General features: G+C 42.6%; 1 protein-coding gene across 1 annotated transcript in view; it reads right to left on the bottom strand.

The window, feature by feature from the left end:
• ARHGEF38 (Rho guanine nucleotide exchange factor 38) overlaps nucleotides 1–7,958 on the bottom strand; it is a 72,620-nt gene extending 64,662 nt beyond the window's left edge. The window contains exon 1 of the mRNA XM_018554473.1: nucleotides 7,757–7,958. Coding sequence (XP_018409975.1) covers nucleotides 7,757–7,958 — 202 coding nt within the window. The remainder of the gene's footprint in view (nucleotides 1–7,756) is intronic.
• Nucleotides 7,959–27,528: the final 19,570 nt, after the last annotated feature.

Genomic DNA, 27,528 nt, shown 5'->3' with positions numbered 1-27,528 from the left:
GCGGCGCGGGGGGGGCGTATTGTGGAACCTGGCCTTGGGGCGGCAGGGGGAGTAAATTCGGCCCTGCCAGTGATGCTGCTGTCAGCACTCTTCCACCCAGCATCCCTCAATCAGCTGAACGAAGGAGCCGGTTGGAAAATTCTGAGCCAAATGGAGCTAGCAGCCCTGTGTATTCTGACAGTGACTGCTGGCTGCTGTCACAATACAATGCAAATGGCAGGGGATTCATTCATCAATACTTGTCAGTGTTGATGGAGGAATCTGTTCTATTTCTTTTTTCCGTTCAGCCCGCAGGTTGAATGAAAAAAATAGAACTGCCTATAGCCCACTTAAATCTCTCTGATGGAGCCCTAGATACAAAATAAATATTTGACAGGGGTTCTAAAAATTGCCCACTCTATCCAAAACTAGTAAAATAAGTTTTGGCTTGACTTACACTTTAACTTGGTGGTTTCATTGCGAGTACTGGGTCATTCACTTTGAATAGGAATCATTGTTTGCCATTGCCAATATGACCTTTTAAGTTTTACAGGGTTTTAAGCCACATGCCAGATCGCTGTTAGTGTTCACTGAACATGTCTGGCACAAGACCAGCTAATCTGTATTAACTGGCAGGGCATACTCAATATGTGTAGTCACATTTATGCTTGTACACAAAGGACAGTATGTCATCTGGTAACACTGCGTATGTTTGTGAATACTCCTGGAAACCAGACTCGCAATTCCCAAGCCAATCTGCTGTGATCTCAACAAAGCCACTTCATGCCCAACAGCCTCAGGCATCAACCTGTGTGAACTTTAATCTGTACAATGCTGCCTGCGGAATAAGGTACAGATGTCTTCTATGTTTTGTAGTACAGCAATCCAGAATCCTAATAGGTCTTCTGCTTGGATGACCAGTGGTGAAGATGTGGTTATAGGAGGGTTGCATTGATGTGCATATATGCAGATCTTGTACAATCGCTTATGTCATTGCCCATGTCAAACTTTTTTATTTGTCATATTTGGCCAGCGTCATAGAATGTTAAATTGGTTACAGATGAGGCCACCAGAAGTAAAAAAGGACTGAATGGTCTGATCTGTGTGGGGGGTTCAATACTTTATATATAACTTTGTATATGCCCGTAAGCATAACATAGAGGCTCAATAACACTAGTGATGATCGAACAGGCCCGAGTTTGATTTGCAAACAGTATCATGAATTGTGCTAAAAATTCAGCAAACCTGGACATTGTTGCAAACCCAGTAGAACTCTGGGGGGTGGGGCAGATCTTGTTATTCAATTTTGGCCCTTAGTAGGTTTAAGAAGCAAGCAAGCTATTGTAAATTCTACAGGGATAAGAAGAAGGGGCACTGCCATAGAAAATACTGATGCAAAAAAAATTATTTTCACTCTACTAGGAGGATGACCTCTAAAATACACAAATCCTTTATATTTGAGGTCTGGGGCATGGCTTATGGCTGAATGCGGTGTTACAGAACAGCACCACAGCAAAAGCTATAGCAAAGTATCTGCTTAAAAAATATTAAAGCTGAAGCAGGTAAAGCTTAGTAAAAATTTTCTGTCATTGTATTGTTATTATTTTTTGGAACTGAAGACTTGAATGCCTAGTTAGGTAAAAGGGGGGTGAATGCGTGGTACCAAAGGATATGTTGTGTAGGCAAATCTTGCAATCCTCAGCATAGCACAGCAATTTTCCCTACACTGTCCCTACACAGAATTTTCAGTTCTCCCTTACAGGTCCAACAGACACTGGCAATATGGCTGCTGCAAGCCCACCTTTTTATAGTGATGGGACTGGGTTATCCATTTGTTTGCATTATTGACTCTTGTGACTCAGCTAAACTGACTATGGACAAAGGCTAACCACTGCATTATAGTTTGTTCCTAATTTCTTGCACAAACTCACAAATCTATAGACCATTAATTTGATATTTGTGACTCCCTCCTCATTAGCCTACCTCTACACAGGCTATCCCCCCTTCAGTCTATCATGAATGCAGCTGCTAGACTCATTCACCTAACCAACCGCTCAGTGTCTGCAACCCAACTCTGTCAATCCCTACACTGGCTTCCAATAGCCCAAAGAATAAAATTCAGAATATTAACAATCATTTACAAAGCCATCCACAACTCTGCCCTCGGCTATATCTCAAACCTTGTCTGAAAGTATCACCCTAACCATCCTCTCCGCTCTTCCAAAGACCTCCTGCTTTCTAGCTCCCTCATCAACTCCTCCCTTGCTTGCCTCCAGGACTTCACTAGAGTCTCTCCCATCCTATGGAACTCTCTACCCCAACCTGTCTGTCTATCTCCCACTCTGACTGCCTTTAGGCGATCCCTTAAGACTCATCTCTTCAGGGAAGCCTATCCCACCTTAACCTAACCACTGAACTATCACTTTCTCAAACAATTCATCCCCACACAGCTACCTCCTCATGTATCATTTAGATTGTAAGCCCTCATGGGCAGGGCACTCCTTGCCATCTTGTCTTGAATTGTATTGTGATTGTAATGTCTTCCTTATATTGTAAAGCACTGCGCAAACTGTTGGCACTATATAAATCCTGTATAATAATAATAATAATAATAATATTTGCCCCAAATGCGAATCTAATGGATCTGCCACTAACCCAGTGTTGCAGCGAACCTGAACCTCATCTCTCATTACGACACTTTGTAGGTTCATTTAAGGAGAAAAACCAAGACAGATAACCTCAACATACAAATAAAGCGTAAGACACCTGCTGATTTATTATATACAGTGATGTGCAGTAAAACAATGCAAAGATAACACTGATCAACCCCTGTGACAATGTGGTTACCATCATGGCCGAATTATGTGCTAGTTTAACAGCCTGGTGCTATGATTGGGAATAGATTAGGATAACAGCTGCTATTGAGTGATCCTCACTGTTGGAAATGCTCATTGTCCCCCATTATGATGGCCAAATTGGGGCTAATTTCCGTTGAATTAACTAGAATTCAAGCTGTAGGTGGCCCGGCAAACACCACCCAACTCGACAAAATCTTATTTTAAAAATGACTGAGGTGGAGGGAAAATTTTTAACCAGTTACTGCACTGTTAGGGTATTCAGGCAGCCAGGAGTGCCATGTTCAATAGCCACCAGTGGAGATTTCGGCATCCACACAGTTTAGTGTAGATTCTGAAGTGCAAGCTAGTTAGGACCCGCCTTGCCATCTTGTATTGACTAGCATTGTAACTATACTGCCTCCCTTTATATTGTAAAGCACTGCGCAAATTGCTGGCGCTCTTTAAGTCCTCTCTAATAATATTATAAATGAGGGTATTGATTAATTTCCTCGCATTAAGCCTGTGGGTTGCACAAGAGAAAAATCTAAGCCTGTATTGGATAACTTTATACTATACTTTTGTGAACCATCTGTCTGTTGTAGTGTGTGACATTGAGAAACAAGCTGAAGGTGCCTTCAAACCTACATTGTGGTGTGTTGACAGCTCATTCAAAATGAATAGGCTACCTTCACCTCATGGTGAATCTCCTCACTGAAGACACAGACAGAAAAAAATACCTAAGAAGCGATACACTTTAAAGATAACACAGGTATTATTTATGCTTTTTATATCTCCATATGAGTTATCTAACATGTATGTTTTATGACGACTGTAAGCGCTGAGAGCAACTCACTGTATAATGGCTACTGTTCACACATAAAAGAACACTAAAGTCTGGCTAGTAGGTGAATTACATCTTTGGCTTTCACTGTTGGTCTGGGGAAATAGTTTGACAGTCCTTTGTCACCATGGATCTGTTGCTATGCTAGGAAGGCTCAGCTATGCACACAGCACTGTCACACTCCAGGAGCTGGTGTCTCACCGGGCAGCAGTTTTATTGCAGTATATTACATGCTGCTATATAGCCTAGAGCATTGCTTCTCACGGCTGACTCAACCAGAAATTACCACCGCAGGTCATTCAGGCTTATATACAACTGTCAGGGCCCCTCCTATGACAGATACATCAGCCCACAGATATTGCTACCTTTAACCTACATATACACAGGATCTAGATTAGCGTTTCCCAACCTTTTTTCAATGAGGACACCCTTTAAAAGTTGCTAAATCTCAAAACACCCCAGTCTAAAATCTAAATGCTCCTCCAAAATCCCAGATAACGATCTGGTAGGATTTTAAGGTGAGGGGACACTCAACCAAATGGGGATCTTCCTTTACATCAAAGTCCACCACTTCAAAACAGAGTCCTTCTTTACATCAGTGTTCCCCTTTCACATCAGATTCCCCACTTTCACATCGGAGTCTATCTTTACAACAAAAGCCCCCTCTCATGTCAGAGTCCTCCATTACATCAATGCTTCACATCAGATTCCCCACTTTCACATCAGAGTCTCCCTTTACATCAAGAGCCCCCTCTCATGTCAGAGTTGCCTCTTTACATCAGAACTCCCCTTTTATATCGTAGTCCCCCGTCCGTCCCCCCTTTTACACCACATTTCCTACTTCACAAGAGGATCCCTACACATCAGAAGCGTGCACAAAGGAAGGGCATGACACTGCAAAAATTTCGAAGCACCCCTAAAGAAGTCAGGAGGAACCCTGGTTGAGAAAGGTTGATCTAGATCAAAAGTACATTTGAAAAAATGCCTGGCACTGGTCTCTACACGGGAGAGTTTGTCCAATGGACCAATACATCTGTCTACGTTAAAATCCAACACAATGTAGAACAGAGTGAAGCTGACATATTATTTGCATGATTTGTGATGCTAGTATGTACAGCATGTTCTCAATCTGATATCCAAATACAATGGGCTGTGTGACACAATTAGGGCTATAAGTACAGGTTGTGCCATGCATTCTATTACTTTGGAATGGCATTCTACGTGAACTGCAGTGGATCTACATCACAGCATCTCACTATTCCAGTATGAAAAGCCTGATCTAGCCTTATAATGTAGACTAAGGGCCCCGTTCACATCAGATGCGTCGGGCTGCGCTGAGCAGCCTTACCCAATGCAGTTCCAATGCATAGACAAAGCAATTTGCCTCGTGACCTGTTATGTCAGTTCACACCACCATACTGCGGTGGTGTGCGCTGAAAAAAGTAGGACACGCAGTAATTTCTTTCAGTGCAATGTTGCAATGCAGTACACAGCATTGCACGCTCTGATGTGAATACAAATTAATAAAATGTCTTTGTGATGTTTCAATAAATTAACAAAAAAAGGTAAACAGTGTGATGTGCAGTAATTGGCTCATTGCATTGCTACCTTCATAGCGCACACCAGCGCCCGTGTGGTAGTGCATGCTGTTGGTGTGAACGAGCCCTGAAGTGCTAGTGATCTCTTTGGAACAGCAGTGCTTGCTCATACAAAGGTATCCATACAAGCGTGCATTAGGGCTTGTCTAGATGGGCAAATGCAGCATGCTTGCAGCTTAAGGGCTCTTGCCTCTTGCACACAGGTATCTCATTCACTACACTGTAAATACCAGCACATTTCTGCTGGCAGAGAGCTTCACGTGCAGCGTACAGCATCACACTAACATCAATTGCTTCACACCAATCCATGCATGCACACGGATGCAAGTCGTCAGTCTGCATATGAGATTTTTTGTCCATGCACATGCCCAGGTTTACGTAGTGCCAGCATATACCCACCAAAAACAGCGTACAGCCATTAACTTTAATGTGAGGCTGCACACTGCTCCTGGGGCTCTCTGCCACCAGGACTATACCAGCATTTATGCTGTATGGGAGCCAGCGCCCATATGCAAGAGCCCTAAAAAAGTTTGCATTTTAAATGCTTCTAAAATCCTTTTGATACTTCTCATCTCTTTCCGAGCTGCTTTTGACCTCTTTCTGAGATGTTGCCAGCTGACTTTGCATTCCTGCGAAATGGGTAGAAAAGCAGTTGTGACACAAACTAATGCTGCAACCGATGTATCCAATCCCATAATGAAGTCCTCATTGTGCCAGAGGTGACCCAAAAATATTGGAATATATGGTGCAAATGATTCCACAGCTAAAATCATCTTAGTACAGTGATGCATGGATTAGTCAAACTTAAAATATCAAAATTATATCCTAGAACAACCCAAAAACATAACAGTAAATGGAACTGATTGTTTTTGATTTCCACTCTCACATACACACACACACACACAAACACACACACACACACACGCATGCTATACCTGGGTAACTGCAACCAGTTGGAGCAGTTTGAAGTGTTGAACACAAAACTGTCAAAACTACATAATTAATAATACAGAGTTAGGCCATCCATAATTCCTAAACAATGGAATAAGCAATAATTTATTCAAACCTAACATGGTTCAGGAAACAGAGAGATTGGGAAAAGCAACAGGCGGGAAGATGAGATGCAGTGAGGTCAGCACTATGGTGCTAGGCACAAGAATTCTGCTACTCCTACTATGCACACAGCCACATCCAGCCATCCATCATCTCGGCAACAATAAACATGCTGCATGATGGAAGCGGACTGATTCTGTAAGTGTTGACAATTGAGCCAGATTGTGCTTTAGATGTGGCCCAAACTTCTGTAGTGCTAAAGGCAACACAGTTATAATTTCAGCATTGATCACAGTAATACCAAGTAAATACAATTCACTATACACGGCAGATTAAACGAGTATATGTAATGAGCCGGATAACAAAGTTTCATCCATTTTAAATACATATGTTGTCCAGGTTCTGCTCCAAATGCACGCAAGCGTATTCAAAAAATTCCAACTACACTGGATCTTTCTGGCAGAGGCTAAATGTGCTTTTTGATGCGTAATTGCAGTTATGTGCATACGGCATTTAGTGGAGTAAGTGCATAAACTAACTCTATTAGCTATATTTATTACATGTATGTATGTAAATTATGCCAGTAAGTTCCTCCCTGAATGCAGGTTTGGGGCATTTTTTTGAATGCCCGTGAACGCTGCTCTAAAATACAGATCTTAAGCTGGCCATACACTATGCAAATTTCAGCTGGTTCTTAAAGAAACGGCTGAAATTCGCACCCATCGCCCATTCAGCCAACATCCCTTGATCAGCTGATCGGAGGAGTCGGTTGGAAAATCTTCGAAATGAACAGAGCCAGCAGCCAATAAGCTTCCAGCTCTGTTCAGATATAGTCTTACAGTGGCCATCAGCCACCGTCAGAATACAGTGAAGACAGCGGGAGATTCCCCGTTCAACACTTGTAAGCATTGATGGAGGAATCTGTTGTATTTTCTTAATTTAGCTCCCGGGTTGAATGAACAAAATATTAGTGTATGAGCAGCTTAAACGCCATAATGTGCATCGACACATTAGCTGAAAAAGAACTGCATTCAGAGGCATACAAAAACTAAAATGCCAATAAAAGAAGCCTTTTTCTCCCCGTGTGCACGAGGCCTAAGGATGGCCATATATAAATATATATTGGATTTTTCTAGCAATACAAACTATTACAGTGCTGCTAGTTTTGTCATGTAACTGATGTAGCTAAGTGTTGAGTAGGTTGCACAGATCTTACAGCATACTGTCCAATCCTTTGCCGCTGGTTATTCAGTTGTTCACTTTCCATAAGAAATGTAAATGTTCCTTTCCTAGCACACTGCTGAAAGTAACATTGCACAAGTCAGAAGTAACCGTCGCTGCGGCATCTGGTGCATGCAAGACAATAACTAACGCAAATCTTGAAGTCTCTTTCACATTTTGTCTGTCTAAGGCTCACATATTGTATTTATTTTTATTTTCCTTCTTACCTTTTAGCTTCTGGTTATATTCCGTCCTGTCGGACTGACTCCTGCGCAGAGTTCCTGAATTTCCATGTTCCCCATTCGTGTTTTGCTCTACTATGGTGTCCGTTTTCCTCCTCTCTAACATATATAGCCTGCTTTTGAGAAAGGTTAGATTCTTCTTCTTGATCCCTCCAGAATCTTTCCCACTCATGTCCTTGGTGTCCATGGCCAGGCATCCAAAGCAGCCGTTTTCTTTGATACGTCTGTGATTCCAGCGATGGAATGAGTCAGCGCTGGTTACAAGTGATCAGCTGTACCTGCACTAGTAACCTGTCTTAGGGAGACACCTGTACAGCTCATAGCTCCTCCCTATGAAGTCATGTTACAGTGTACCTGAGGGCTTGTCACCTGAGACACTTGCAGCACAAGCTGGCAGAGCAGCACTGGCTGTTTCCTACCCAGGCCAAACTTAACTTCCTTAGGCAGAGGAGTGTGCTCTCTTCCCTTAACTCTTTGAGTGATAATAAAGCTTGGAATGATTGCACATTGCTGAGCCCTCCGAGGGGAGTCCAACCTCTGCATTCAATGCTTTTGTTATCCTTTCCCTATTGTGCCAGCCATTTGTGACAAACACATGAATAGCTTTAGAAAGTTGGCTAACATTTGGGACATGTGGGGAATCTAGTATGTTACCTGGATCTAAAAGTGTCAAATGTTCACATGTGCTTTGTTTGCTAATACAGGTGTCTGCACCCTGTGAGGAGGACATTGTAATCTCTAGACTCATTTCCTTAAATGATGAAAGGATAGCTAAGAAGTAAAGCTAACAAACCAAGCCCTCGCACAACCCCCACTCATCATTATCCTTCCCAGGAAAGCTTTCCAGTGTCATTCTCAGTTATCAAGTAGTAATCAGTAATGAGTTACTACCTTTCTGTCAGCTATGGCTGGCCATACACTTAGACCTCATTCAGACAAGCAATCTGGGGGGATAGTTTCCTGCGTTCAGAGGCTGCAACTGGACTCAACTGCATTCTGTGTGTTGGCTGCATACAAACAGGCTGATTTAGCAGAATTACCTTCCCTGGACACAAAATGTCTGCGTCCAGGATCGGTCAGAGGTTCTATTCGAATTTAAGGCTCACATGAGTTGCTGCTAGCGATAATCGGGTGATCCAAGCGGTTACATGAAAGCAGAGCCTCTGAGCGACCCTGGAGACAGATGTTTTGTGTGCAGGGACAACATATCTGCAGAGTTTCTGGCCGCACACAAACTGGCCACATCTACACGTTCATTTTGATGCACCCGGTAGCACAGAATGCAGCTGCTGAGTTTAGCTGCCTCTGAATGCAGCAAATTATGCGCCCCAGATTGCCCATCTGAATGGGGCCTTACATATCTGGAAATTGTTCAGAGTCAAGTGATTGCCCTTGGGGGCAAGAATGATTGAAGACATTTTCCAGCTTGCGGTAAACATCTCCTGTAACCACTATTTAACAGTTTCATTTTTCACATTGCCGTATGTACTAATCCAGCTAGTAGCGGTAAGGTAAGGTAAGTTCGGGCAGAACACAAAGAGTTGGCTAGATGAAGGGGGAAGTCATCATACACTTCTGAATGATTGACTATCAGACTATATCTGATACTACTAGTAAACATCAGACATGTAAATTTCGTTTAATTCCAAATGCAAATTCGGACAAAATTTAGGGAATTCGGACATTCGGATGTCTGAATTCCAATGAGGCTGAATGCAAATGAATCCGAATGATTTTAAACGAAATTTTGGATCATCCAAATTTCATTCCGAATGGAAATAAATCAGACTTGTGACTGATTTCTGGCCAATCAGAAAACCCATCCCAAACGAAAATGAGATTCCGAAACATCTGAATCCGAATAACGAAACGGCATTTGGACCCGAAACAATAAAAAATCCAAAACCAATTTTTTTTTTGGCCGGCCTACATGTCTAGTAAACATTTTCTACTGTAACATATTGTTTTCCTGCTATATCAGCTTCCTTGAAGTCCTTACTTTTAATAATTTGTATTCTATACACAAAGACATTCTTGCAGTAATGCACTGAAATTGTGTGTATAGTTCTACAATCCTTTCAACTAATGTGACAATCAGTCTGCTACGGTTTATCCAGCCTCTATCCAAAATTGTCCCTAGCATATAAGTGAGCGTGTGACTGTGGTAGGGAGAGTAGATTCCTTTTGGGGGCAGGGACTGATGTGAATGGCTTACTGAACTCTGTAAAGCACTGCACAATATAATAGCTTTATTTAAATAAAATATGTCCATAATAGACTAGCTTGTCTCTTAGAAACATGTGTCATATTACAGTTTAATGGGTTTGCATCACTGCAAGGTTCTAACTTACTAAAAGTATCCAAAACAGAAATCAGTCACTTATTGCAAGAAACAATTATTTAGTGGACAATAACCATTATATAACATATAGCACTGAATGCAATCAACATATTTATTTTTGATCAATACAAGAATGACTTATTCCTTAAAGTGACACTTAACTCAAGAGTTATATCTTAAAAATGCATTCAAGTACCCTAACTTTTAATAAAATGTGGCTTATTTGTGTATCACTCAGCTGTAGATCCTCAAATAATATCTGAATTTCCTTCTGGAGGGTGGCTCCTTTTGTTCCCCATGGTCCCTGTGTGTTGTAAATTAGCCACCACCCCAAACTCACTCCCATAATGGACTACAATTTCAATACAAATTATTACACTAAACATGAGATTGTAGTACATCACAGGAGTGAGCTTGGAGGGGTGGCTACTTCACAACACACACAGGGACCATGGGGAACAAAATTAGCCACCCTCCAGAAAGAAGGACAGTGTGGATCTACAGCCGAGTGATACACAAATAAGATACATTATTATTAATAGTTAGGGTACTTGATTCAGAGGCGGATCCAAAGTCTAGTCTTGGGAAGGGCACGGCCAGAAAATAAGGCTTACAGAACAGAATTTTGTAATATATAACATTGCATTTGTTTGTTATATATAACAGCAATTGTGTCTTTTTTTTTTTTTACACACATCCTAACACTTTTGTGTGCTGGAATGGAATCTCTGCCAACCAATACATGGCACATTACTCTCATTAAAATAGGTCTGTCATCCACACGGCACATTACTATGTTTTATTGCTGTAGAGCTTTGTGATACACATGATCCAGGCACAGTGTGAAGGATGGAGGGCCCCAGATTAAGAAAGGGGGCTGGTAACCTGCAATGTCGGCAGTTACCAGGGCCCCCTTCCTCCTGTCTGCCCCCCAAATGGCAAAATGCTAGGGCCCAGTCGTAGCTGCAACTATGTGACCCTGGTAGTTCTGCAAATGTATAGAGGACTACAAATCTCAGCAATACCATATACAGCAATGCAAAATACCGCCAGCTATAGTGGACTACAAATCCCAGCAATACATTATACAGCAATGCCGAATACTGTCAGTTAAGGAGGAATACAAATTCCAGCAATACTTTATACAGCAATGCAGAATAATACGGTTTTCTGTTTTATTTTGTTTTATTGCAACCCTTTAAATAAAAAGTGACTGCAAGTCAGATAAAAGAAGGGCTTTGCTGCCTAGACACATAGTGCCACAGCCTGCTCAGCCTCATACCTCGGAAGATGCCCCGCCTCCCACCGAGCAACTGTGCAACTCAAGGTGGGAGGACAAGACGCTGCAGATGCCTCATCGCTCCGAAGTCTCAGAGAGATCACTCCGCCTATCCACAGTGCAGCGGTGGAGTGATCACTCTGAGGCTCCAGAGCTGGAGGCACATAGGACAGAGGCAGCTCAGACAGGCACAGTTCCTTGCTGCGGGCGCACAGCTTTCCCAAGTGGCCCCAAGGAACTGTGCCTGTCTGAGTGCGTGCGGACGCTCCAGCATTCCGGCAGAGTCTGCAGGAAGCCAGGCCGGCTGCTTCCTAGTCAGCAGCGCTCCCTAGGCGGCCACCTTGTTGCCTAGCGGTAGCGCAGGTCCTGCTCCCATGCCAGCTATGGGATACAGAGCTCACCTGACCTCCCGTGCCAGCTATGGGGCACAGAGCTCATCTGACCTCCAAACCTAGCTATGGGATACAGTACTCACCTGACCTCCCATGCCAGCTGTGGGTACAGTGCTCACCTGACCTCCAAACATAACTATGGGGTACAGAGCTCACCTGACCTCCCATTCACTTCCTGCCTGATAACCATAACAGAAGTGAGAAGAAATCCTTTCAAAGAGAGATAGAACCCTGGTGGTCAGCAGAGTCACCAGAGCTAGGGTCTCCATTGGAAAATTTCCAAATTTTTTCCTGTTCTGATGACCACCCACAATTTGGGATTTTCCTTCACATTCCCTTTCAGTGATAACAACAGGTGTCCTAACCCCTCTCCACTCTATCCAAAACAAAAAAAAAAAGGTTCAGTTGCACTTTAAAGTGACTCTGTCATGAGAAAAGTATGGGGAATGCCACTGCTGATCGCCTCTTCAATGTTGCTTCCTTGGCTTTCATGCTGATGTTTGAGTTTTAAAGCTTTCTAAATCTCTGACCTGAAAAATCTATAGAGATAAACACTGGTTTACAGAATGCTTGCTGTGAATCGATGACTCGAAACTACTGAAGCCAGACACAGCCATCAAAACAGCATTTTCAAAAAGGGGCCAACAATGGCAGAGTCACTTAAAGTCAAAGAAATTATATCACATTGCACATGACAGTTGCTGTATATATTGCACATTACATACATTGTAGGTGGAACCATCACAACCTAAAAGTAAAATAATATTATGATTTTTTTCCTTCATATTTTAAATGTATTTTTTTCCAATCTCTGTGGCTACAAATAAAGTGCATTTTTTAAAATTAGGTTAACAATTCTCCAAACTGAAAGTGTATAAGCAGGTTTAGCTAAGTCTTTTTAGTAGAGATAGTGAATAAAGGTTGATAAAAGGAGCTAAGCCAGCTGTCACATCTCACATAACTGTAGTACAATAGGGCCAACCAAGCCAGAATCTCCAGCAAAGAATTCAGCTGTTGGAATTGTATATGTGCAATGACAAATCCTCCTCTCCCAGATCCCACCATTCAGCACCATCAGAGGCTGGGAACCATTCAGTCCTTTTCATGTGGTTTAAATGGATTCTGCCTAGACCTAAAACTATAGCACAATCAATGCACAATCCAATGGGTAAGAAATAAAGGAAAACATAAGCCATACAAATATGAAGATTGAATCAAATAGTTTTCTGAGTGTCCCAACTTTAATCATTTTAAACATATCAACTATACATTGTACTAGGACGTTCTGATGCTTTGATCAAAAAGGACAGCCAAGCTTTGAGAACAGCTAAGCCACTAAAAGCTGCTGAAGACACCGTCTGTGAAGACATTTCTAGATACCTGCACCTTATAGGAGCTCCAGTTAGGAGCTTGCAGACAGAGCAATTTTAAAGAGAACCTGTTGCCATTCCTCATACCAGTTTTCTGAGTGGTCCAGTGTTAATCATTTCAAACATATACAGGTGAAACCCGAATAATTAGAATATCGTGCAAAAGTAATTGCAGTAAGTGCTGCAAAAGGGGCCCAAACCAAGTACTGAGTACATATGCACGCTTATACTTTCAGATGTCCGATATTGTTCTATGTACAATCCTTGTTTTATTGATTGCATGTAATAATCTACTTTTTTGAGGTTGTGGATTTGGGGTTCTTGGGGTTTTCATGAGCTGTAAGCCATAATCATCACAATTATGACAAATCACGGCTTGAATTATCTTCCTTTGCATGTAATGAGTCTATCTCATATATTAGTTTCACCTTTTAAGTTGCATTAGTGAAATAAATGAACTTTGCACGATATTCTAATTATTCGAGTTTCACCTGTATATGCGTTGTACTAGGAAGTTCTGATGCTTTGATCAATAAGGAAAGCTAAGCTTTGAGCACAGTTGAGCCAATAAAGCTGCCGAAGATAACATACTGTATGTGAAGGCAGCGCTAGACACCTGCACCTTATAGCAGTTAGATGACTGCAGGCAGAGCTACTTTGAAGAGACCCTGTTGCCAGAGCGTATGCCATTTAGCAGCTTGCAGACTGAGTCACTTTAAAGAGACCCTGTTGCCAGACCTTATAACAGTGAGCAGCTTGCAGGCAGAGCCACTTTAAAGAGACCCTGTCGTCAGACCTCATTCCACCTTATATCAGTTCGCAGCTTGCTGTGAATAGCCCGTACAGCACACCCTCGGTTCTCCTGAACCGAAGGGGTCCTGGGGCCGAAGCCAGTCGAAGGATCGGCCGAAGCTACGGCCAGATCCTTCGGCAGCTTTGTGAATAGACCCCTGAGTCACTTTAAAGAGACCCTGTTGCCAGACCTTATATCAGTGAGCAACTTGTATACAGAGCCACTTTAAAGAGGCCCTATCACCAGACCTTATACCACCTTTAACCAGTTAGCAGCTTGCAGACAGATCCAATTTAAAGAGACCTTTTCACCAGACTCTTCGCTCCCATGGTGAAATACAATCTCCATACAAATTAGTAAACTAAACATGAGATTGTAGCCCATCACAGGAACGAACTTAGAGCAGTAGCTACTTTACAACACACACAGTGACCATGGGGAACAAAAGTAGCCATCGTCCAGAAGGAAGGAGAGTGTCAGCACCAATTCAGAGATGATTTGAGGATCTACAGCCACGTGATGCACAAATAAGGAACATTTATGTTAATACTTAAGGTACTTACATGCATGTTTAGGATTTAACTTTTGGGCTTAGTGTCACTTTAACAATTTGTACAAGTGTACCTGATTTCTTAAAAGGAATAAAAGTAAATGATTTTCAAATTTGTTACATATTCATATTCTGTATTTTCATATCCAGCCAGCAGGAGGAGCTATTAACTCCCTTTTTCATATTTTCCAGTTTCTCTTTACCTCCTGCGGTAAAACCCCTGTGTTTACAAGCTTCAGTATCTCAAGCAGAAATTTACATTCAGTCAGAGCAGTGACTCAGCGCCCTCAAAGCTGACTATACACAATATATTCAGACCGTGCAGTCTCATTTAGATCCAGCATGAACTAGTACAACTAGATACAAATTGAATGGATTGTTTAGGTATGTCTTCATATGACAGCATTTTGGCATGAGAGATTGTCTGATCAGATTACATATGGACAGTTTACAGTGCTAGAAAGGGAATATAAACGTATACAAAAATATATATAAAATTGACCGAAAAGCATTAAAGGTCTTTCTGCTACCTGCATGTATTTTCAGGTGCATTGCAGAGCCCTTTGGGTAATGCAAATCTTGTTTTCAGCTTATGAGGTCTAGCTTGTGTCTGTCCCTATATTGGGGAGGCCTCTCCACCTCACTATTAGACCATAATTGGCCTTACTGACCAATAGTCAGGTGTGGGACGAAGAAGGAGGAGAGCCTGCGTCTGGCTTCAAATACTTAAGAGATTTGTATAACCGAGAGCACTGGGATTTGGGGGTTCTGCAATGTATCTGCAAACACATGCCTTCTTTTTCAATATGTGCTTACTTTAGTAGGTATAAAACATATTAAAACCAAGAACAACATTTTTTATATATTGCAGATTACCAGTCCAGAAGTGGTGGCTGCATTTTTTAACTCAGGGTTTTTTCTTTATTTCAACCTGGTGATCCTACCAGTAACACACTTTCTGCTCGAAAGTGACAATGCTCACTCACTGCACTCTATCTATGCAGAAGCAGTCTGTCACCCTAGAACAGGACTACAGAAACCACACACTCTTTTCCATAACATAGATGGTTCAGTTGTCCTTTAGAAAGCAACTGACAAGATTTCTGACCTGATTAACCTTTTGCTGTCCGGAACAATTTTTTAATATTTGCACACACATGATAAAATCTGAATTTTTGGCTAGAAAGCAGCTTTAGACCTCCAAACAATTATATATTTTCTGAAATCAGAGGCCCTGTAGAATAAAGAAAATGCTGTTTGCAATTTTTTATGTCGCACTGTATTTGCGCAAATGTTTATCAAACCAGTATTTTTAGGATACAATACACTAAAATTAAATTTACAGGGTTCTTCACAAAGCTGCTGAAGGCAGCCGAGTGAATAACCCAGCCAAAGTGAACAGAGTCGAACGAGGTTCAGCTATTCACTCCAGCTCAGTACGGCCGATTTCAGCTGTACATCGGCTGAAATCAGCCATACAATGGCTCTCTACGGCTGCCTTCGGTCAGCCGAATATGCTCTACAGTACATGTTCGGCTGAGCCGAAGTGCAACATCTGGATCAGCTGAGCCAAAGCTCTGGCTGCTCACTTGCTGCCGTTCTCCCTTTTCGCATAGGGGCAGAACAGCAGTGAGTGAATAGCTGAATGCTATTGGGAGTGGCATTCGGCTCGACTATTCTGCTCGGTACCTCCACATATGCCTTCGGCTCGGCTGAGCTGTTCGCCTGCCTTCCGCTTCTGTACATGCCATTGTGAATAGTCCATACAGCAGCCCTTCGGTTCGACTGAAACGAAGGGCTCCGGCGGCCAAAAAGAGCAGAAGGATCAGCCGACGCTACGTCTGGATCCTTCGGCTCTTTAGTGAATAACCCCCTAAGTGCACAGAAACAGAATACCCAATTTTTTGGAAAAATATAAAAGATGGGGTAACGCTGGGTAAATAGTCAAATAGAGAGTCCCACCACACTCCTGACCGAGAAGCCCTGTACAATGTGGGGGGGTGCTGAAGTGGCCGCGGATGGCGACGCCAAATACTTGCAAAACAGAAAAAATTGTCACCAGCACTCCAAGTTTTCTTCAAAACGAAATCCTTTTATTTATTCTTGCAGGTCATATCACCATGTGTGGCAACATTTCAGAACCTGTTCGGTCCCTTCATCAGGCAAACAAATTTGCCCACTTTTGTTTGCCTGATGAAGAGACCGGACAGGTTCCGAAACGTTGCCACGCATGGTGATATGACCTGCAAGAATGATTAAAAGAATTTCATTTTTAAGAAAACTTGGAGTGCTGGTGACCATTTTTTCTGTTTTACGCGGGGTAAATAGATACCAACCACGTCAAGCCTTAAAATTGCATGCACCCATGTAACCGTAAATAAGGAGACATCAGGGGACCCCTAATGTCACCTAGGGACCCCAAAGAAGCTTCTTCTCCTGGCTCTAAGAGCCGGACAATGTAAACAGTGACATTGGAAGTGATATAATACACATCACTCTGGGCCCAATGATTGGAAGACAGATCAGCGGCTGAAAGCCTGCTGATCTCCCTCCATCCTGTCAGAGGAGACTCAATGTGCCAGTCCCGGGCCCGCACAGGGACAGCGGACCACAGGGAAGCCGGTGCCAGCACATCCTGCCGCACCAATCAAGCGATCCAGCAGCTGTATAGACGTCGTATCACTTGTATCTAAACAGCAATCGCCTGCTGTTTAAAACGATACCAAGAACATGGCTGCAGCAGCAGTCGTGTTCTTGGTATAACTACTTCAGGACAGGATGGTTTTTGATGGTGGGCGGTCCTGAGGTAGTTAAGATATTTTTTGGACTTTTTGAACAGATATAACAAAAAACTTTCAATGCTATATTTAATAGACCAAAAGGGACCATATAAGAAAAGTTAATTGTTAGGGTTTGCATACACTTTAAAGTGAACACAGGTTCACTTTAAATAGAAAATATAATCCAACACAAGAACAATGATGATTTCTACAATTAATAATCCCCATGATCTATACAATTTTGTATGCAATTTATTCAATTCTTTTTATTCTCTTCTGTGATCCAAAATCAGTGGGAAGCATGCCTTCATTTAGCTAACTACTTGATTCATCCAAAGATCAAAACAAACTCACAGCAGTATATTACCTTGTTACAACACAATCCTGCAGTGCAGCTTACAGGCCTCAGACTTTTTTTTTCCTTATAAGCATTCTTCATAAAATAGATTATATACTTAAAGCCTAAAAGAAAGTGTTTAACCCACTGGATAAAAAAAACAACCAAGTGTATGACTACACAATATCTTCATTCACTGCAGGAGGTTTTCAGACTACCCCTTTTCGGTCAAGTTGACCATAATGAATGATAAGATTGCTTTGGCCAGAGCTTAGTACAAACCATCAGCTGTACACTCATTTTATTTAAACCGCAACAGTGTTGACAGCAGAAAAAAAGATGACGACACAGATTTGACATTGACAAATAACATAGGGTTCATACCAAAGGGTAGAGAAAGTGACATGCAAAATTATATATATTAAGATCCCAGCACCCACTGGAAATTTCAAAATGAATGGAAGTTCATATAATGTGTACTATTTTTAAAGACTGTTTCTTAATACTTAAGATATGTTAGTGTTTTCTTCTAACCTTGGCATGTGTGTACCATGCGCAGCTGTTTAATAATCTAAACCCTTGGTTCTCAACAGCTAGGTCGTGACCCAAAAGTGGGTCGCGACCCCGCGTTCAATGGGCCCCGTGTGCCTTCCACTTTTCTATGTGAGAGGCTCCTTAGCCTCCCACTAGCGCAGCACTGTCAGTTCTCTCACCAAGCAGCCATTCAAAATATGCTGCCCGGTGCCGAGTGTCAGCTTGAGGTGGCATAGTCTGGGAGTATGGCTATGAGAGAGCTCCATTTATAAGTGCATTGCTTACATGTGTCCTGTAGAGGTGCCTGGACTGGAGTGATGTAACATTCTGGCTCCCAGCACCTCTGCAGGGTGTGCGAAGGAGCTGTACAAGTGGATGCACATGTGGATGGAGCTCCATCACAACATTGCAGCCCACACTGGACCCCAGGCTGGGGATCCACTCCAGTTCTCGTAAGATAGGGAGACTGGGTGGGTTGAAAAAAAAAAGATTTTATTTTTTTTGGAGTGCGTATGTGTGTATGAGATTGTCTGTGGTTGTGTGTGTGTCTGTCAGTGTTTTTGAGGGACCATTCACACTAGTACAGTGCGTTAATCGCACAGTCCCGTGCGATTAACGCACTGTACCACGCAGCCGCACCTACCACGCGTTCTGGTGTGAGAGGTGCATTGCATTGTCATTCATTTGTATGGCACCCCATGCGCATCTCCCACCCACAGTTCGATTGCCCGCATCGGAACGTGTGGTACCACAATGCCGTACATTCCATTGCAGTGCGACTTGGGTCACGACTTAATGACCGAGGACAAATGTGGGTCCTGAGGTTACACAGGTTGAGAACCACTGCTCTAAACTATATAGACAGCCTAAAAGATCAATTGTTCCTCCCAATTATTATGGTAGCCAAAAAAGTACATGTGGTTTAAGGATTGGCTTGAAAATAGCATGTTTGCTCAGACTAGACATGTGCCATTTGTTTCATTACGAATTTAAATTTGTACCAATTTTCAGAAATTCGTACATTCAGATGCATTTCCAAATTAAAGAAATAACGAATCCGAAGGAACCCAAATGTTTGATAACGAAATTCGGATACATGCGAATTTAATTCGGAACCAAACACAACAAGCAGCAGACCTGTTATTTACCGCTCTCAGGCTTCTCTCTTTGTTAACATTGTGGACTTGTATCCTGAATGAAAACTAAGTAATACAATATTGTTACAAAATGTAAATAATGAAAGAAGCTGAGAGATCTGTGTTTTTCTGGAACAGCTTCTGCTTCTTTGCGGACACTTTGATCCCGATTGTAAAGAATCTGACAGCTGTCACAGAATACAGTGTTTAACTCTTCACAGAAATAATAATAATTTTTAAAAAACAGCGTGCGGTTTCCCCAGCAATTCATACCAGACCCTTTAGGTCTGGTAAGAATGTTAGGAGGGACCGCCAATGCACATAAAAATAAAAAAGCATGCGGTACCCTCGAAATTCATACCAGACCCTTTAGGTCTGGTGGGAACTTTGAGGGCAACCCCAACGCCAAAAATATGAAAAATAAGTGGCTATCATTTAACTCACACAAAATTAACGAAATGCTGAAACGAATTGACTTTCAGACCCGAATCTTGAAAAAAAGGAAACATCCGAAACAAAATTAAACTAATGTTTTGCCGCCACACATGTCTAGTTCAGACCATCATCTTGATGTGAACATATTGGTGGCCAGGCTATAGGTATTTAAGTGTTTACATATACTTAAAGTGGAACTTTACTCCCCTCTGTTTTTTTGTTCTATCCCCTCTTACCTAAGTCAGGTACATATGGTGCAATGTTTGGCCAGTTCCTGATGAATCAGCTGAAATTTGTGCAGTGGGTGCCACTGTCAGCACACTTCCGCCTGCCATCCATCAATCAGCTGATCAAAGTAGCAGATAGGAAAATTCTCAGCCAAAGCTTGCAACCAATCAGCTGTCATTCTATGCACAATTCTTCTTTTTGGTGGAGGCTCATGCCAAGTCAAATTCTGGTTCTGAAAGAAGAACTGAAGCCAAAACTGTTGTTTTAGTTTTGGATAGAGTAAGGTAGAGTTATATTCCCTGCCAGTTTTTTTTTTTTTCCATCTGTATTCCATTGGGGAGATTTCCTTTAATTTCCTGTCCAATAGCCACAACAGGAAATGAGAGGAAATCCTCCCAAAGTGTGAGAACTTAACTCTGGGTGCCCTGCGTTCCTTGGATGCATCCCCCCAAGCTGTCCATGGATGTTGGGTGTCAGCCACGCATCTTGTCTCAGTGGCCGCTGCTTGTGTCTCCTCTTCCCCTCCATCAAACTGCTCCTTCTCCTCCCTGCAGTTCTCTGGCTGCTGACACCTGCATGTACACACCCCTTAAAGAGACAGCGCCAGTCACTGCACAGCCTAATGAAGACCAGCAGACAGGAAGCTACTCCTCCAGGGATGATGTCACTTCAGTGAACAAAAGGTATAAATTTGAATCAAACCAAACAGTCAGTGCTTGGTTATTGCAGTATTTCATAGTGTAGTGCTCTCTTAGTCCTCCTGTTACTACTGGTATTCTGACGTTTGGCTTATCTTTCTGACCCTGAACCTTTGCTGCTTGCCCTGACCTGTGCTACGTTATTGGATTGAGATTCGGATTTCGCTTATGGTTACCTCGTCCACGGATTCTACCTATGCTGACTACCACTATATAAGAGGCTGTACATAACAATTCAGTCTGCTTATTTAGGGGGTGTCTTTTGTATTGGCGAGTTTCCCTGCATCTGGGTTCCTGACACCAACACCTCCTGACACAAAGTGAGCCCTGGTGGTCAGCAGGGTCACCAGAACTAGTGTCCTTATTGGAAGATTTCCCCTCTATTCCTGTTCTGATGACAACCCAAAATTTGGGAATTTCTTTTACTTTCAGTGATAACGGTCACACAACAATAAAAACCTGACAGGTGTTCTAATCCCTCTCCACTCCATCCAAAACTAAAAAAAGTATTTAGTTACACTTTAAACTAGGGATGCACCTATACCAATACTGGTATTGGCATCGGTACCGATACCGAGTACTCGTACTCGCCCAAATGCTCTGATACTTACCTCTGATGGAGATCTCCCTCTGACCGGCAGTGCCGAGGGAGCAAGGAGCCAGCTACCTTTCCAATCAGGAAGCCGGGCGGAGGGTTATGACCCCCCGCCTGGCTTCCGGATTGGTTAGGAAGCCGGCTTCATGTGTTGCTAAGCAGCCTGGCTTCTTAACCAATCAGTAAGCCCACCGGCATGTAATGACCTGCCTAGGAACAAGTGAAGCCCGCTTCCTAGCCAATAAGTAAGCCGAGAGGCAGATCATGACGTGCCGCCCGGCTTCCTGATTGGCTAGGAAGCTGGCTTCAGGTGTTGCTAAGCAGCCTGACTTCCTAACCAGTTAGGAAGCCGGGCAGCATGTAATGACCCTCCTCTAGGCTTCCTGATTGGTTAGGAAGCCAGACTGCCTAGGAACAAGTAAAGCCGGCTTCCTAGCCAGTAAGGAAGCCGGGAGTTGGGTCATGGCGTGCCAGATTCACGTGTTGACCAATTAGGAAGCCAGAGGGCACCTCATGACTTGCCACCCAGCTTCCTGATTGGTCAGGAAGCCAGGCAGCCTCTGAAGCCGGTGGTTTTTAACTAGAACACCGACTTCACAGGCAATCAGGAAGCCGGGCAACAGGTCATGATCCGCCACCCAACTTCCTGATAATCACGGCACAAGGCCCCCGTACTCGGTATCGGCGAGTATCTAATAAAAAAAATCAGTACTTGTACTCCATACCTAAAAAACGGTATCGTTGCATCCCTACTTTAAACTAGTTACAGATTTACTGTACAATCAGTGACATCACTAATTTTTAGAATTGTAGAAGATTCCTGTAACTTAAAGTGACATTAAACCCTCAGATTTAACAGGAACATGACTACTGGTGGTAGTCAGTAAGTTAAAGTGACATTAAACCCTCAGATTTTTTAACATAAACCAATACTGTAATGTTTGCCTTACTGTAATCCATGGTTGTTTCCCTTCTCTTTGCTGCTCTTCCTTTTAAATCTGTATCTCTTCTCATGCTGGGCAGAACTTCTGTTTTGCAGCAGACTGCCTTGTCTCTGAAATGGATACATGGTGTCTGTGTGAAGGTTCACAACCTGAGCCAGCACTACAGGAAAAGGCAGTCAGCTGCAAAGGGAAGTTCTCGCCCAGCATGAGAACAGATACAGATTTAAAAGGAAGAGCAGCAAAGAGAAGGGAAACTACCATGGATTACAGTAAGGCAAACATTACAGTATTGGTTTATGTTAAAAAATCTGAGGGTTTAATGTCACTTTAACTTACTGACTACCACCACTTCCATAGGATCACTGAAAATAGCAAGGATAACTATTTGTTAACACGCCACCTGACGATCAAAAACAATTCAGGTTATTATAAACTATGAGTGTACTTTTTTGGGGGAATCACATATGATGTTTTACTGCGGGAATCGTGTTAAAAAAAACCAAAAGAATGAAAAACAGGTTTTATTTCCTAACATACATTTGAAGAATGAAAGCTCAAATTGCCTCAACATTATATATTGGGCATCTGATTTTTTTTCCTGGTTTCAATTTATAGATACATTTTATATTCTGATAATGAAATGTTTATAAGAAATGTTTGGATGACAAAGAAAAGCCAAAGCACACTGAGGGTGGTTATATTTCCAGTTACACTGGATTTGAACCTGTCTTATTTGTGTTCATTTATTACTGTCCTGTAATTTTATCTCCATGAGAGCAGAGTGAGCCATACAGTGTTTGCTGTAGCTCCATCTATTCTTCTGTTGTTTAAACAACAATACTCATTCAAGGAAATCTGTCCTGAGCGCAATACAGAGGCTCACAATGCTGGCCTCCTTCTATAAAGCCTAGTTGCCTGGCTGTCTCAGCCACTTTTTCTTTCATAGACACAGAACAAGAATAATGAAAGACATAGTGAAGTTAGAGCTCCTGATTTGCATACTTGTTCTATGTCAGTGACTCAGAAAGTAGTAAAGCCATCAGGCTAAAATGATGGCCAGGGTAATAGTATCCATTAGGTGCAGGAATGGAAGCCACACCAATTAAAATAGTCCAGATACAGCTTTATTCCTTTAGGGTCAGGGGACATTCAAGTAGAGCAGCCAACGTGTTTCAGGAGTCCAAGTCGCACCTCTTTCATCAGGGATTGTGTTGTGATGGGGATACTTCAGGCTTATCAGCACCTAGCTTTGGCATGGAACTAGTATTATCAGCAATGGCAGCTGCCATACTTTCTTTTTTTAGTTTTTTAAAATAATTTCTGGGTGCAAAATAGGGAAAATATTTAAAATGAAGGTAGTATTGTAGACGGCATTCATTATCACCATATATGACTTGTTCTACTTCAGTGACCCAGAAAGTACTAAAGCCATCAAGCTAAAATGATGGCCAGGGTAAAAGTATCCAGTAGATGAAGGTATTGAAACCACACCAATTAAAATAGTCCAGATACAGCTTTATTTCTTTAGGGCCAGGAGACATTCAAGTAGAGCAGCGGGGCCGCGCGTCCGTACTCGTACACTGACAGGATGGATCCTGTCTGCGCCCGAGCAGGGACACCATACGGACGTGCAGGTTTGTTGACCGTAGGGGGGCGTACGGCCGCGTACTCCCATAGTGAAGGACAGGCTGCTGCGTGCAATCACACGCAACTCCTGTCCTTTCCGGGAGCTGCCAGATACGGCTCTGCACGCAGCACAGATCTGTACTGGCTGGCTGTTTCTCATGTGAATGAGGGCTTAAAGCCAAACAATTATTTTTACACACTTTTATCATTAGCTTTTTTAAGTGCAGTTAAAAATATGCATACCTTGAGATTCTTCCAATCCCTTTGGACACGGCTGGAGGTTGGCTACTTTACAACACACACAGGGACCATGGGGAACAAGTACAGAAGGAAGGACAATGTCAGCATGAATTCAGAGATGATTTGAGGATCTACAGCCGAGTGATACACAAATAAGATACATTTATGGTAATAGTTAGGATACTTGAATGTATTTTTAAGATTTAACTCCTGAGTTTAGTGTCACTTTAACTTGGGAAAATGTGCTTTTTACAAAAGGAACTAGCAGCACGTTTGGCTTCTAGTATATTCATAGTCAATGTAAAATCAATAAGTCACATTCAATAAATCTCTTCCTCACAATCTCAGGAATTGATTCTTGTTACTCCCTTCCCCCTTCTGTGACCTGTCTGAGAATTCATGAAGAGTTGTCAACATCCATATCAATGCTGTAATTATTGACAGCTGGGGGCAGAAACTCTGAAAAAGAAAACCCCTGCAAGCTACGTTTGTAAAACAAGAGTATAAACAAGAGCTTGTTGCTTGAGCTACGTGTGAAAAAACAGTGAATTAATGAATAGAGCACACATAATACTTAGGGCTGCGGAAATTAATGCGTTACTTCATTGCTGTGCTGTATGTGTATAGGCCAATGTAGTTAGATTTGTATGTGCGTTATAATTAATCGATTAAAAAAAAATTCGATTAATCGAACACAAAAAGTTTAATCAGTACCAGCCCTAATATTACTAAAGAATGAGCCCTAGTTTGCATGTGCGTTAAAATCAAATGGTAGAGAAGTGTTTTTGAAGCCTCCCTACTGCCTGTTAATGCAGATGTGGTGTAATTCAATTGGCAGGATGCGGCACAGTATCAATGCATGCTCTAGCGTGCTCTAATTCCTATAGAGGTTACGGCATGTTTGAGAAGGGTTCCTAAAGTTCTGGGGAAGAGTGAATGGAGGTTTTGTAATCCCAGAAAGCACTTGCAAATTATAGAGTGGAGGACAGAACAGCTCTAGTTGCCACATCCTGTTTTCACACCGCCAGCTTTGCCAGCTAGAGAGTTCCAATACCCCTTTTTACATCACTTCCCCTTTAAGAAACCCCCCCCCCCCCAAAAAAAAAAAAACAAGACTTACAGGGTGTTGGGCAAGCTTTTTGGATGCTTCTCAAATGTGCTACAGGCATATTAATGAGCGTTCCTCCTTTCTATTATTCTCAATGCACATGTGAATGAGCCCTAAGAAAAAGCACCACTCCTCCTGGCAGGCTTAGCTGTTTGGACTTGGAATTCAGAGTTGGGCCCAAATCTCTAGGAGCACTCAGACGACTTTCCAGTTGGAAATTGTGGTATTCATCTATAAGGTTGGCCTGTCTAATTTAGAGAACCACTGGCACTGTAAACCAAAATAATGCTGCAGGTTGTTAGCAAGTAGGCTCTGGTACCAAAGAGTACCTTTACAGAGACTGCCTTTCTCCTGGATGTACCTTTGCAACCCCTTTCCTCCACAGACCCAATACCAATTTTCTGGAGACATTATATCAGCCATGTGAGCAAGTGGCTTAAGAAGCTTCATTTATTTTTGACACTCTTCTGGTAGCAACTGAAGGGCACACAGGATTTAATAAACATAGCAGGGGGCCGCAGATCTCTTCCTATAGGGATATCAACATACTGTATATACCTCCTATGTCAGGGAAGAAGTAATTTTATTGCATATTATAGACAGGCAGGGCAGCCATCTGGGGGGTACGGCAGATACTCATGTAAGGGGCCCGGGCAGCCTCGGGGGCCCGCCCGGGTCCCTTATATGACTATCGGCCGACGGTGAAGGGCGAGGAGGCCTGGCCCTAGCAGCGCAGGGCCCCAGCATTGCCGCTCCAGCGGCTTTGAGACAAGCTAGGGCCCCATCAGCGACACTGCTCGTCTGATGTCGGACTGGCCGGAAGTGACATTGGTGATGACGTCACTTCTGGCCGGTCCGGCGTCAGACGAGGCCATGTGTGCAGGTAAGAGGAGCTAGGAAGGAAGTAAGGAAAGGAGAGAGGGATGCAGCCCTGACCAGCCCACCTGAGACCCCTTCAGAGCCCACCATAAACAGTTTCAGATGGGCTGTGCAGCATCTATGGTGGGCTCTGCAGGGTCACTCTCAGGTGGGTCCTGTGTCCAGTGCGTCACTAAGCCCTGCGTCCAGAGCGTCACTAAGCCCTGCGTCCAGCGGCGGGTGGGGGGGGCGGGGCGGCCTAAAGCCGTGTAAGGGGCCCCAAAATTTCTGATGGCTGCCCTGTAGACAGGTCTAATAGGTCTTTTTGCTGGCTAGCAGGACTATCAAGGCTTTTGCTGTGTACCTCTTTTACATAGATTGAGTAGTTGCTTTATTCTTTTTTATGCCATGCTAGTGTTTTTTGGGTTATCTTTGGCTTTTGCAAAGAAATATATTCAACTGCATCCAGCCCCAGCAACATATATTCTCCTTCTCTTCTTTACCCCACCTATCCGAACACCAGGAACAAAATACCAGTACTTATGTGTATGCAGAGTATGCTACTTTTTATCTATCCACCCACATTACATCACTGGTCATTGGCCACTCGGGTGCCCTATACTGTCACCCTTGTATAGTGAGAGAGTTCACAGCCCTGTGTAAACTCCAAATTGCAACAAGATTCTCCCTGACAAGCCTCCCCCCACCAGGAAAGTTAGGCCAAAATGCTCCTTTATATGCGTGGTCACATGATGCACTGAGCCCCAAGTTTTCTAACGTATTCACTGCAGAGCAGGAGGGTTATTCTTCGTGTATAAAAGTCCTTGCCTTCATATCAGACACAAGATATAGCCCATTTACAAAGATGAAAGACTCAAAGTACAATATCCTTTTTTGTGAAAAAAAACTAGATGTGCATGTATTGAAATAATTTCCAGTGTTAGCTAGGAAACTTCAAGACAGTTGTTGACCACATATACTGCACAGACCAAGATAACAGCCAAAGATTTAAACAATGCCTTCCGTACTGTTTGTCTTCTTACTGTACATTATATTACATATCTCTAGCAAGCAACACAGTGGACATACTCAGTTAAACACATAATCTGAGGTACACAGGCATATATATCACCGTCAACAGCACATGTTATTATGTGAATGCACAAGGTCTAAAAATGTTAATGATGCATGCTGGAATTTTCCAAAGTGACGATTGGAAGAAATGGAGCACCTTTTGTTGTATACAGCTGAGAACAGAGTGTCAATATTTTCCACTGCCTATATTTAACTTGTTTAAGAGACTTCATTTTCTCATACTGTTATCTACATCCTAGAGCAACCACAGATAAATCATTACGGAGCAGGTCTGCCAAATGGCCTGAAATATCACCTTATTGATTCCAGGTTCGCATCATGAGACTTGCATGCACAAGTACTGTCCTGAATCATAAAACAATCACTAGTTCAGTTCTTGTTTTCTTTTAGAATAACATTCATTGCAAACATTTTGTAC

The sequence above is a fragment of the Nanorana parkeri genome, unplaced genomic scaffold, assembly GCF_000935625.1.
Source record: "Nanorana parkeri isolate BGI_ZX_2015 unplaced genomic scaffold, ASM93562v1 scaffold161, whole genome shotgun sequence".
In the NCBI taxonomy this organism is placed as follows: Eukaryota; Metazoa; Chordata; class Amphibia; order Anura; family Dicroglossidae; genus Nanorana; species Nanorana parkeri.
The sequence above is the reverse complement of the archived record's forward strand: the minus strand, read 5'-3'. Positions and strand labels throughout refer to the sequence as shown.